Source organism: Rhipicephalus sanguineus, chromosome 11 (assembly GCF_013339695.2).
Source record: "Rhipicephalus sanguineus isolate Rsan-2018 chromosome 11, BIME_Rsan_1.4, whole genome shotgun sequence".
Classification (NCBI taxonomy): Eukaryota; Metazoa; Arthropoda; class Arachnida; order Ixodida; family Ixodidae; genus Rhipicephalus; species Rhipicephalus sanguineus.
Genome location: NC_051186.1, coordinates 35652060 through 35665289, shown reverse-complemented (window position 1 = coordinate 35665289; position 13230 = coordinate 35652060). Strand labels below are relative to the sequence as shown.

Below are 13230 nucleotides of genomic sequence, written 5' to 3'. Positions count from 1 at the left end.
AGGGCTTCTTGCGTCTTCAGCCTGCGTTGCGCTGCTGCTTACGCTTCAATTAATTCTGTCAGTAATTAGCATAACGGAAATGCCGAAAGGAAACGCAAACGTGAGACCGAAGCAAGAAAGTAGTTCGCCACGTGTCTTAAGCATTGAATGCGATAGCAACAAGTAGGGGTGTTATACGAAGTAAGGCTAGCAACTAGCTCCTTTAGGATTCGATCCGACGTAACTTTATAAACGCAGGCGTAAGGGAATACGGACACTACATTGTACGAGGCGGTTTTCGTCTGTCGAAATAGCGCACTTGCCAGCGCGCGCGACCGCGCCATTTTAATCGAAGTTTGCAGTTTATGCCCGCGTGACGCAGCCTCAAATCAGTATCCCTTCATGCTCCTTCGCCCGATGGAGCCGAATGACGCGTTGAATCTCTGCTGTAGCCACGCCCGTCTGCAGGCTTCGCAAGCTTTGACGAGCACACAGAACATGCTACGCGCGGGGTGATGTTGTCGATTTGGAATTTATAGGGAACATGACGGCGACGACAAAATGCAGCTTGAGTTTTCATATAAGCGCCATCGGAAATAATAGAGAAAAGAAATGAAAAATAGGTGCGTGGCGCATGGAACACAGCAGGAACACGTGGATGCCTGACTTTCGTTACAGAAAGACCGAACAGCGAATGTGCATCATGAAGCGCGAAAAAAAAAAACGAGAACGGAGAGAAGCGAAGAAGACAGGACCACAGGGAACTTGTCAGCGGAGACAATGCCGACAGACTGCGCTGGTGCGAAGACACTATAAACGCGACTTTAAACTGCGGCACTGGGTGTCAGCAGTGTCGCTTCCTTCGCTAACATCTGGCGTCCAAAGTGCAGGCATTAAACGCTACAGACAGGACGCTTCCCTTGACGGCCCTGCAGCCCACCTGGAGTTCCTTCCCATCGTACATAATAGTGTCCCTGTCGTCTCTTTAACGTCGATTTGGTCAAATTATATATGCAAAATTCTTTGATGAGATAAGCCTCGATGTAACAAAGAAGTACAATATGATTTATAGAGAGTTGCCTGAAACAATCGCGGAATGTAGAAAACCTCCTTTACCCTCAAGTTGTCGTAGCGACGAGGGCTGATCATTCGCGGTGGCTGTCGCATGGCGCCTGCCGTAGCCTGGCCGTAGCCGCTGGGTATTGGTGGCCTGCTGGACTTCGTCTGCAGCGCCGCCCGCGACAACGCTGGGCCCTGCTGGGACGCCTGCGAATACGGTGGCGCTACCGCCGCCACCGTCGGGCTGCTGAAACCACGCAGGACACTTTGAGCACCGCGCTGAAGCTCGGCTGGTGATACGCATCGGTGGTGATAGCGCTGCTCGTGGCACCGGTTACACACCGGGTAGGCGCCGTAGTGCGCTGTGGTCTGCGGTTCTGTAAATCACCAGAAGGTCGAGGCACAGTGCTTGACCATGCCCACTGCAGGCAAAGGCTTCTCTCATGTTTCGGCAGTCAACCCGGCCCTGTGCTTGTCGCTGCCACGTTATCCCCGCAAACTTGCCTAATCTCATCTGCCTCCCCCTCGCGCATTTGCCTTCTCTTGAAATCCATAGAGACAGTTACTCTTAATGGCCATCGGTTATGTTGCCTTCGCGCTACGGGCCCTACCTACGCCCATGTCTTTTTCTTGATTTCAACTACGGTGTCATTAAGTTTGTTCCCCATCTACTCTGCTCCTTTGCCTCTTAATGTTACATTATTGTTCGCAATCACTGTGCCCTTAAATATCACTGGCAAGCTGCTGCGATACGCATTGACAGGTCAAACATATAGAGCAAATTCGTTGTTTTTCAGAAGGATCTCGACTTCTCGCTATGGTGTACCAAGGTTACGCGAATAAGTGCAACTGACAGTCACTGCGTCCGTCCACCGCGGTGGAGCAGTGTTTATGGTGCTCGACTCATGACCCGAAGGTTATAATAATAATTGTTGGCGTTTAACGTCCCAAAACCACGACATGGTTATGAGAGACGCCGTAGTGGACGGCACCGGAAATTTCGACCACCTGGGTCAAAACGGTCAGCTGTTGGGCTAGTTGGTTCGACGTCTTGCATAGGGGAGTGCGGATTTGGCTAACAAGAAAGAACACAGCGTCATTTCTGTCGTGTGTTCTTTCTTCTTAACCAAATCCGCGCTCCCCTGTGCAACACCACCTGGGGTTCTTTAACGTGCACCTAAATCTAAGTACACGGGCCTCGAGCATTTTCGCCTCCATCGAAAATGCGGCCGCCGCGGCCCGGGATTCGATCCCGCGACCTGCGGGTCGGCAGTCGAGCACCATAACCACTAGGCCACCGTGGCTGGTGACCCGAAGGTTGCAGGTTTGATCCCAGCCGCGGCGGTCGCATTTCGATGGAGGCGAAATTCTAGAGGCCCGTGTACTGTGCGATGTCAGTGCACGTTAAAGAATACCAGATGGTTGAAATTTCCGGAGCCCTCCAGTACGGCGTCTCTCATAACCATATCGTGGTTTTGGGACGTAAAACCCGGATGATATTAGTATTAATATTATTAGTCACTGCGTTACCTCCTACGTGCATCGGGGTGGACGAGTGCCATAAATCCCGTACAGCAGCTGCTGGCGGTGGCTGACACCACGGTTCCGGTCGCTTCGGCTCGACGGCGTCGTCCAACGTGCCAGTTTTGTTTGCAGTCGACGTAGACACGCGATGTACGACTCCTCGCGTTTCCTCCCTCGATCTGGCCGTGGTCGCGTACGTTCTGACGTCTGCAGCGCTGTCGTCGGTGTCGAACTCCGCACTTTCCATTGAGAACCCTGGTCCGTGCCACTTGCGTGGGTCCGTGTACCCAGACCAGTCCATTTTGTCCGAGAGTAATGGCAACGACCTGCTCTTGTTCTTGTTCACCTTCAACTGTGGCTCACACCCACTGTGAGGGATTGGGCAATGGCTTGATGATGATGATGACGATGTCCTCTTCCTAATGGCGCTCACCCACAGAGGGGGATGGGCCAGGAACCGGGCGGCAGGATGCTTGCTTGCTTGATCCTTCATTCTTGGCTCTTACCCCCTACGGGGGATTGGCCATGAAACAGGCGGTTAATATAAGTGGGGAAATTTAGAATTTAGAGGAAGGAAAAGGAACTAATCGGCCGTGCAGGGTATATAGAAAAATTGAAGAATTATCACTTTATGTACTAATAAAAATAGGAACGTGCCGATCATACGGAATAAAATGAATTAGCGCGAGGAAGCCTGATGCACCAATTTTGATTGAAAATAATGAACAAGGAATTCTTCTTGTGTCCCTAAGAAATTCGCATACGGCTAAGCAAACGGTTCCTGTTGCTGCGGCCCAGAGAAGATGCCCCAAAGGAAAGAATGCTTTCAGAGTTAACAGTAATTCTTAATTTCTGAATAACATTTCGAAATGTCTTTTTTCTGAGGCTAGTGTTAACGAACGTTACCACTCCTCTTCTTTCTCGGCTCTCGTTCCTGTTCACCTGTTAACTGTGGCTCACACCCACTGTGGGGGATTGGCCAATAATTCACTCATGCGCACTCGTGGCGATGACTGTGCGTATATCAGAAAGTTTATTGATATTGAGGAACACAAAAAAAAGTTTCAAAGAAGGAATTGACAGCGCAAACCCGGCACGAAGAAAACAAAACACGAGGACGGGTGCTGACTGCCAACTGATTCTTTATTGGAAGAAACCAAGAATATATATATATATAGGAAGGAAAAGGAAATCAAACAAGCGTGAATAAACCTTAGGTGACATTTCAATAAAGTACGTGACGTCAATTAGCGGACTTCCTTGTCTAGTAGTTCCAGAGACGGCACGCTTACACCATTTCTCTATGCTTATACACACTGTTCGCCCCTTTGGCTGATAACAAAGGCCTCCTAGCACGCGTATCACGATAACGTTTAAGGAGGGTAACGTCAGACAAGTTTTTCAGTCCAGTGTAGCTACTCTACTAAGAACGAACTATGTGTGTATGTGCGGCTGAAATAAATCTGGAGGAGCTTAGTAAAATTGCAATGAAATTCCAAGATATTCATTAAGCCATTATCGTAGCAGGCCGAATAAACTTTAATCAGTTGAGGGAGCAGACGGCAGATGATGATGACGATGATAAAGCATTCGTTCAGAAGAAAAAAAAACCCACACCATCTCCCGCTAAAGGGGACCATGAGCCTATGCGAAGCAGCGTTTCGGCATGTCGAGTCCGCGTTTCAGAGGGGAGAGGGGGAGTGGAGAGTGAAAGTGGAGAGGGGAAAGAAGAAAGGAGGAATGAATAGGGCAGCGTTTCGGCATGTCGAGTCCGCGTTTCAGAGGGAAGAGGGGAGAGGGGGAGTGGAGAGTGAAAGTGCAGAGGGGAGTGGAGAGGGGAAAGAAGAAAGGAGGAATGAATAGGGAAAGTGGAGAAGGGGAAGGGGAAAAGGGAAGTGGAGATGGGAAGAGGGGAGAGGATGTGTGGGGAGAGGGTTCTCTCCCCACACATAAGGGTGGTCACGCCGCACACCACCACCACCGGATTGAACTCCGCCATAAGATGCTTCACATCTAAAAAAAGTAGGAGGGAGAAATGGCAAGGGTTGTTTCCCCATTCCAGGAGAGCAGTGTCAGTTCGGGCGAGGACGGCCTCCCCAAGGCTCCTCCAGCATCGAGAGTACGAGAGGCGAGTGTGCCTCCATAGGTCTGCTTTGACATTCCCATGTGACGTGTTGCAGCGTCGGTCTTGACTTGCACCCCGGGCATTGGTTTAGATATGAATTGGGGTTTATGTGATGAAACCTTTCCAAATGTGGGTATGTGTTAACCTGAACTTGTCGAAGGCTACGAGCTTCGCCGACTTTCACTGAGAGTTTTCCAAGCTGGGTGGCGCCCCTAGTCCAGGATGCCGTGGGCCTGAGCCAACTTGGCCCTGGTCACCATACGTCGCAGGTATCCAACGCTTGAGCTTGTCAAACGTCCAATTTCGTTTTCAGACGAGCTGACCTTCCAAGCTCATCGGAACGATAAGGGGTCGCCGATCAATATAAGCAGGTACATAGAATATAGGTGAAAAAAAAAAGCATGACAGGGTTGTTGTATGAGGATGCAACATTACAGTATAATAGATGTGAAGCTAGAATAAAAAGAAAAGCAAATTTCTATGCTCCAGTAGACGCAGTGGAGCCCGATTTGAAAACCACAAACGGAAGCGCTTCCCTTTGCGGCTATCCATATGCATCACTGCGCTCTATAAAAGCGCTTAGAGTGTCCATATAATTGCCATCGCAATAAAACAGGCAGAATAGCGGCAACGATATAGCTTTCAAAATGAGCTTCATTGCTGCGCATGGAAAATAATGCCAACTCACAGCGCATACATCAACACAATTCCAAAGCCATTGCTTAATAATAAACAATCATTAGGTAGACCGAGAATCCTGCAAATAAAAAGTAGCAAAAAAGACTACAGATGTCTACATTCGTAAACAATATCACGTACGAAGTAATCGGCGTAAGATACCCGGACGCGTATTCAACTTCGCAAAACCGCAGCGTCACGTCGTCGTTCAATGCATGGGCGTCATGTTACAATGACAAACGGACATGGTCACTATCATGTGTCGAAAAGGCGCAGGTGTCACGTTACAATGGCAAAAACACATGATCACTATCGCGTACTCAGAAGGCACACGTCTCATGTTACCAGGCGTAAACGGACATGATCGGTGAGAGTCTTCGTGTATTCAAAAGAACATCAATGCGACAATGAGGAAGTGCAGCCCTGACGTCCTGGAACCCGTCTGACGCTGCTAGTGGGTGTCGTTGTAGTAACGGAATAGGGCGTCAGAGAGCGGGAACACTCCGAATCCGCACACGCCTCCGAAATCGTCCATGTGCGGGTTCCAGAGGCCCACGCAAGTGGCCGACAGGGACTTGTGCATGTAGTCGGCGAAGAGCGCGAGCAGCTGCGGTTCCGTGTACGCCAGAAAGGAGTCGTTCTTGAGCGCCTCGACGCCGTATTCCGTGTAGCGCTTCGAGTACGCGCTCGCGATCTGGCACGTCTCGAAGAATGCCATGCGTCCGGCGCGATTGGTCACAGGACCGCTGATGCCGGGACCGAGGGAATGCGTTGTGTCGGGCGGCTGCACCTGCGCGCAACGCGTTATATCGGTAAAAAGAAGAAGCGTTGGAGTTAAAAGAGTGGTTTAGTTTTCGTGGATGAGACACCGATTTCTTGTAACGCTATCACGAATCTCTAAGAACGAAGCGAGGCTCCGCAAGATAACGACTTCACTATAGCGCAGGACCCCAATTTTACGCTGAATACACACGCACTCTTTCACCATGCAGTCCTCAAAGAATGGCAATAATCACGAACGGAGAATTAAGTACGAACAGTCAAAATTATAGTCTAAATGAACTAGCTACCCAAGATCACGTCATGTGGGGATGAGGGAGTTTTCTCTCCCAAATCGCTCGTGCCAGCTTCCTCGCAAGGAATGACCTCACCAGAACTCCCAAACGGAAGAAGCAGACGGCCATCGTTTCTTGGGCCGTGCGAGTCGCTTCCCGCGTGGAGCCACACTGAGGCGCAAGACAGTTGACATTTAGTAAAACTTGATACCGTCACCATTTAGCTTGTCCGGTATTCCGGAATATGGATTGGCGTTTGCGTTTGCGTAATACCGGGTTGCCGGACGACGGTAGCGACAACTGAGTAAGCAAGCCCGCTAAGTACCGATAGCAGCCTTACCCGATAAGTGTAAGTGTCCGCAGGGAACAGGTAACACTGGCGGCCAGTGAGGCTACGGCTCAAGAAACGGAGGTTGAGGTCGTCCAAGGCGCCCAAGGTCCTTTGGCTGAAGTAGCTGCGAAACAACAGAAGCACCAGCTGAAAGCTATGATAAAGCAGATCTACAAGAAACAATGATTACCGCCATGAATTTATCGCTAACACTTGACCCGCTGCTGTTCATGCATGCCGGAAGCGCTAAGACACACCTATACATGGCCATTTCTTGTTCCTCTTGCTCACGGGGGGCAGAGCGTGGATTCCCCGAGCAGTTGACAGGGGCAGCCGTGCTACTTACATTTATACTGCTATACAATACTACGGCAGCTACTATATGCATTATATTGCTAAGTCACAGGCCACGTTTCGTGTTATTCCATTTTATTCGTTACTACTACTACTACTACTACTACTACTACTACTACTACTACTACTACTACTACTACTACTACTACTACTACTACTATACTACTACTACTACTACTACTACTACTACTACTACTACTACTACTACTACTACTACTACTACTACTACTACTACTACTACAACCACCACTGCTTCTGATACTACTACTACTAATAAGATTACTACTACAACTATAACAATAACTACTACTATTCTTGCTACAACCACCACTACTAACCTAAGCAATCATTACCACGTTTACTGCTTCTGTTATGGACTACCTCATCGTGATGACTGACAGTGCATACCGTAGCGTGTGGCCGTTATTGCTGTTCTCCATGGCGGGCGGCAAGAGGAAGAGATATGTCTTGCCGAGGTTGAAGGCAATGCGCTCCAAGTCCGGCCCGAAACTGTTCTGGCGCAGCGCGACTCCGAGGCTGAGGTCACGACTCGGTGAGGCGAGCTGCTTGGCCAGCTTCTTCAGCAGCGGCGCCATCCTGTGCCACGTGGCTGCGGACGTGGTTTCTGGCCAGCGGAGGACGAGGCCCGTGTAGCTCCACGCCTGCGAACGCGATAGCTGGAGGATTAGGCACCCTGTGACCCCCAGTTGGTCGTGTCACATTATCACGTGGTCATGACGGTGAAGAAGACGGCAGTCGGCCTGTAAAGGACGAAACTCTTTATTGGGCGTCCTGACAAGCCCCACCTTCCTATAACAACAGAGAGCTTAGTCCGGAGTTTAGTCCCAAAAGGGGGAACTGAAACTTTGTGGCCGATTCTGACACAACCATGTAATGTGGTCAACACTGGTAACAGTTCTCGTTCTGTTACCACGTTTTGTTACCACTGTAACGAACAGTGGTAACAGTTCTCGTGGGTGAAACCTGATCGCACCAAAAATAAGTGAGCGCGCGTGCCAATATCGACTTGTCCGACGCAGTGGTACCGACACCGAGAACGGGAAAGCTGCTTCTCGGTTCGCCAGGTCAACAAAAGGAATTTGATTAGTCTAAATGGATTAGACGAAGTTTCAAGTTTATGGTTTCCAGAAACCACATGCGCATACGCCAGGAAAGAACATACCAGACCGCAAGTCAACAGCACATTTGTGACATTGTAAACATGTTACCTCAAGGCCCATACGAGATTTCCGCATTCATAATTCAAATACAACTGATGCGCTCTTATTAAACAACCACATTCGTTGCTTCTCTGCTGCTGCGGCGAAACCGGGATTTTGTTATGCTCCGCACTGAGTTGAGAGCGGAAAATTTCAGTTTGTGAAGGATAACGCGGCAACACCAACCTTGTACCACTTTCCCACGTCGGGAGCCACAACATCCGCGGCCAGACGGCTCTGCAAAGCGGTGAACTGCGCTTCGTCGGCGTCCGAGCCGTCGCCCAGCATCATGAAGGTGTGCACGACCGGGTTGTTCCGCAGCGCGCGGCTGGCGAACTCAGTCATGAGGTCGTCGGTGTGCTCCGGCTCCAGGTTGTCGCCCAGCGACGGGCAGCAGAAGATCACCATGCGGCACAGCGCGAACGGAAAGCGGGAAAGGCCGAAGCGGACGCCGTCGTTGGATATCGCGAGCCCGTCGGCAGACGCGTGGAAAACGCACGCAGTCTGGTGGTAGGGATCTCTGTATCTGTAGTCGCTTACGTTCGATACCTGGAACGCACAAAGCCACGATGATGCCAATTTGTTGTATAATCAATAGTCGGAGGTTTGGTTGTCTGAATTACTTGAAACAGTAATGAAAAAAAAAATCCGTAAACAGGGGGTCGGTGCTCGAGCCGACGTTTCGACAAGTGGACTTGTCTTCTTCAAGGTTGGTTCCAGCCATGAAGAAGACAAGTCCACTTGTCGAAACGTCGGCTCGAGCACCCACCTCCTGTTTGTGGATGTTTTCATCGCAAGCTTCCATCTTCCACTTCCTGCTGTTTTTTTGGATTGTACTTCTTTGTTACATCGAGGCTTATCTCAGCAAAAGAATTTTGCATATATAATTTGACCGAATCGATGTTAAAGAGACGACAGGGACAGTATTATGTACAATGGGAAGGAACTCCAGGTAGGCTGCAGGGTCGTCACGGGAAGTGTCCTGTCTGTAGCCCTTAGTGCCTGAACTTGAACACCAGACGTTAGCGAAGGAAGCGACACAGCTGACACCCAGAGCCACTGTCTAGAGATATGTTTATAGTGTCTTCGCACCAGCGCAGTCCGTCGGCATTGTCTCCGGTGACAAATTCCCTGTCGTCCTGTCTTCTTTGCTTCTCTCCGTTCTCGTTTTTTTTTTCGCGCTTTACTTCAAGATGCACATTCGCCGTTGGATCTTTCTGGAACGGGAATCATGCATCCGCGTGTTCCTGCCGTGTTCGGTGCGCCACGCACATGCTCTTTATTTCTTTTTTGGGGGGATATCAATTATATGGACACTCAAGGCGCATTTCTGCCGTCGCCGTCATGTTCCGTATAAATTCCAAATCGATAACATCGCCCGTGCGTGGCATGTTCTGTGTGCGCGTGAAAGCTTGCGAAGGCTGTAGACGGGCGCGACTCAAGCAGAGATTGAACAGGACAGAATGAACAGAACAGATTTTATTTCTGGAAAACATCGCAAGCTTCCACCGCAAGCAAGCTTATCGCAAGCAAGCTTATCGCAAGCTTCCACCTTCCACTTCCTGCCATTTTTTTTTGAAACAGTAAGTTACTTGAAACCGAAAGCTTGATGAGATGCCTAATCGAACGCGAATATTGACCGTGGGTGTCAACGCGGACCTGCTGACACAGGCTACCAAGTTTATTTTTGGCAGATAATAACAACCTTACCCCAGCCCTGCTGACCACCTTTTTAAGACTATGTGCCACCTGGTGCACATACGGGATGACTGCAACTGGTTGCTGGGGGTGTGTCGGTGATTGCACAGCTGCTGAGACCCTGTTCTTAAAGCTAGAAAGGAGGCTTTCAGCGATGCTGGTCAATACAGTTTCCGGGAAACCTGCCAGCTTCAAACGTGCTAATTGACAAGAAAAACTCTCCTCAACCTGGTGGTCACAGGACCTCTCAAGCGCCGCCTTCATGCAGGCCCTGGCAATGCCGCGCTTCACAATCTTCGAGTGCGCGGACGAAAAAGGGAGAAGGCTCTTCTGCGACCTAGGCGCATAACCCCAACAAACATGGTCGTTTGAGAACAAGAGTTCCAAGTCTAAGAAGCGTAACCTATTGTCTAAGGGACAACTCAAGTGGGCTTAATTCCGTGAGGAATACGTCAAAAATTCCAGGCGTCAACACGAGTTACGCAAAAGGTCATAATCACGTGATGACGTCACATCATGGCGTCATCATGGCGTCATAGATCGCCGAAATTTATGACGTCATGATGTCGTCACTATAACGTCACGTAACGCGATGTCACATGAAGACGTCATCACATGACATCGTCGCTTGGTCAAAGGTGGGTCGATCACGGAGGCAGTGCAGAACTAGGTGAGGTGCATTAAGCTTGCAGTGCCTCCGATCACGGAGACCGTGCAAGCCCACGTTAGGTGCAGAAAGAAGAAAAAGGAGAAGGTGGCTTTCGCATTCGAGTCGTCTTCGGCGAATGCATGAGAGACGCTGAGAGTTTTTGTTGAACATAAACCACAGATGAACTTGCACCGAATTTTTTAGTCAGATATTTTTTTTTAGTTTCAAACTAAATTTCTGATGTTGTTTATGGTAAAACATGCTGCACGACAAGGCACATTGCAATGAAACAATGCATAGTTGCAACAAACACAGAAGAGCTGTTTTCTAGAAGTCTGTCAAGGTTACAATATTGTACTGCTATGTGACAGTGCATGGGTTTAGCAAGAGAATGTTTAACATTGAAAGGAAATATAATGCGACAATATATTTTTGACGTGTCGACGCATCGTGTTTCACGAGTTTAAATGTCATAACATATTTCCAAAGCCGAAATACACACAATAATGTAAAGCATAATACACTTGGCTAATGCAATAACACCTATGTGTTTACCTAAGAGGCCTCTTCACCGCCAGATGGCGCCACTGATTACCGAAAATCTTAGCGTTCAGGGATTACCATTTCCCAATAATCCGCAAAATTATAGACTTACGGGTAATCCATGGCAAACATACTAAAGCTCTTTATCATAGAATTTGCCCGTCTGCTTATTACACTTTAAACATTACCTGGGCACCGGAGTGCTTAAAGGCAGCGGCAACGCTACATTTGATTATGCAGGCGTGCGCGAAATCCACGCTGCACTGAATTACACGTCCTGTGGGTGTGAGTAGCGGGCGTAAAGCATCGGTAGTAAAGCAATAGTTAACTTTGAATACTTCTGGGAATTAATTTCAACCAGAGCACTAATGCGACGCAAATTTTTTTTCAAACGCCTCGGAGTCAGACGGAACGCTTCAAGATGTCGCCACAAGCTTTGCTTTTGCCGTCCGGGGCTTCCGTGAACCGCGACAATCCACAAACGTATGGAGATGACGGTCACGTTAAACTTGCCTAACACGTGGTTCCGGTAACAGTAACCGATGTACGAACGAGCTACGCTCCGTTTCACAAATCAGATGCGACGCTGTTGAAGTTATGCAAGACGTTCGATCAGACAGCTGTTAACTCCGCACGTATCCCGGTCGACTTTCGTGGTTGTACGAGCACGAGCCTGCGCGTGTGGCGTAGCGACCGGCTGCAGATGAAATACCAGAAAGCGAAAACAACGAAACGCCAAGTGATGTGGAACAACATATTGATAGCCGTATTAACGGAGCTTGTTTCTAACGCACAAAACATCTTCATTTATTACGGAGCCTAAACAAAGAAAAAAATTAATCATAATATGGGCGGTAAAACGAACTGTTTCTCGGTGCGAACGCTTTATGTGCAAGAAATGTGCCTAGTTTCTGCACCTGGTGTATGAAACGGAATATGGTTTTGAAAAGGTAAACCCCCAGAGAGCGCTGACGGAAGGGTGTGTTGAGCATGATCATACGTGCCTTGTACCAGTCGTACACCGTTGGTGTTCCAGGCGTTCTATATATGTAGATATAGTTATGCTGGGTGTACATAGTCTCCAGTGGCTCTCCCGAGGACGCCGTCGGTAATGAGAACGAGGCGTCGCCCAGAAGCAGCAAGAGCATCGCCACAGTGACGCTCACGTTAAGCAAGCAGATGGCGACGAGCACGCAAGCACGCGTGAAGTACATTTCGTTCGAGGGCGCCCGATGAAAGCGCCCCTTTTGGTAAGTTCGTTGCAGCTGCTCTTCCATTGGCGAAGACGTGACGTCACGGTAAGCTCCGTAGGGTTCCAGGCCGTAGGCGCCGGGGTCCTGGGTTTGAGTGGCAAAGTTAATTGCCTGCTCAAAAAGAAAAAACAAAAACATGACCGTTCCACGCCTTGAAAACAGTTTAACAGCGAAGGTGCAAGTGCGGGAGTGTATGTGATTGGTCAGCGAGATCACGTGGTGTCGTAAATCCGCCGCTTTATTTGAAGTACCGTAAAATCTGGAGCAAGCGCCCCCCTCCCTTTTTCGGGAGATTTGAAATATGCGCTAATTACCGAGAAAGCGCCCTCCTCCCCTCCCCTCCAGCCATTTTCACTGTTTCATTCACTCTTTTTATTTAACCGATGAGGTGAATAAAAACAGTGAATGCATGCGGTTCAATAAAGCATTTCAAGAAAAGCACGGGTGTGCCTTTCTAATTCTGAGCGGCTCTTTGCCGCCATCTTGAATTTTGATCTATGACCGCGCAAGGCCACCCCCTCCAAATCTTGTCGGATTATCTGTCAACGTAGGGGGGGGGGGGGGTCGCTTGCTCGGGATTTTACGGTACGTGCGCTTACACATTTCAACCAAACATCATCATCGTCCTCATCATCATTTAGTTTTATTCATTTATGCACTCCCCCTCTGGTCACGTGACCTGCGTGACGACTACTAGTACTAAAGACAGCTTCGTTGTAAAACACGAACACTTCAGCATCGTGCATGTTATGCAATCTATGT

At 49.1% G+C, this 13230-nt stretch overlaps 2 protein-coding genes across 4 annotated transcripts in view; both read right to left on the bottom strand.

Moving 5' to 3' along the window:
* The window catches only part of LOC119373656 (ribonuclease Oy), a 335955-nt gene that overhangs the window by 209311 nt on the left and 113414 nt on the right, over window positions 1–13230 (bottom strand). The gene's annotated exons all lie outside the window — the stretch shown is intronic.
* LOC119375540 (uncharacterized) lies at window positions 5505–7773 on the bottom strand. The gene is made up of 3 exons (XM_037645734.2): window positions 7514–7773; window positions 6761–6875; window positions 5505–6155 (listed from the first exon to the last, which is right to left on the bottom strand). Exons 1-3 carry the CDS (start codon window positions 7699–7701, stop codon window positions 5817–5819), a joined length of 642 nt encoding a protein of 213 aa, XP_037501662.2. The 5' UTR covers window positions 7702–7773; the 3' UTR covers window positions 5505–5816.

Coding starts and splice junctions, on each gene's coding strand:
- LOC119375540 (XM_037645734.2), bottom strand. CDS start 7,701: ATGGCGCCGCTGCTGAAGAAGCTGGCCAAGCAGCTCGCCTCACCGAGT. Junction 6,876..7,513: donor AATAACGGCCACACGCTACG/GTATGCACTGTC, acceptor GTTGTTTCGCAG/CTACTTCAGCCAAAGGACCT. Junction 6,156..6,760: donor CGGACACTTACACTTATCGG/GTAAGGCTGCTA, acceptor CGTTGCGCGCAG/GTGCAGCCGCCCGACACAAC.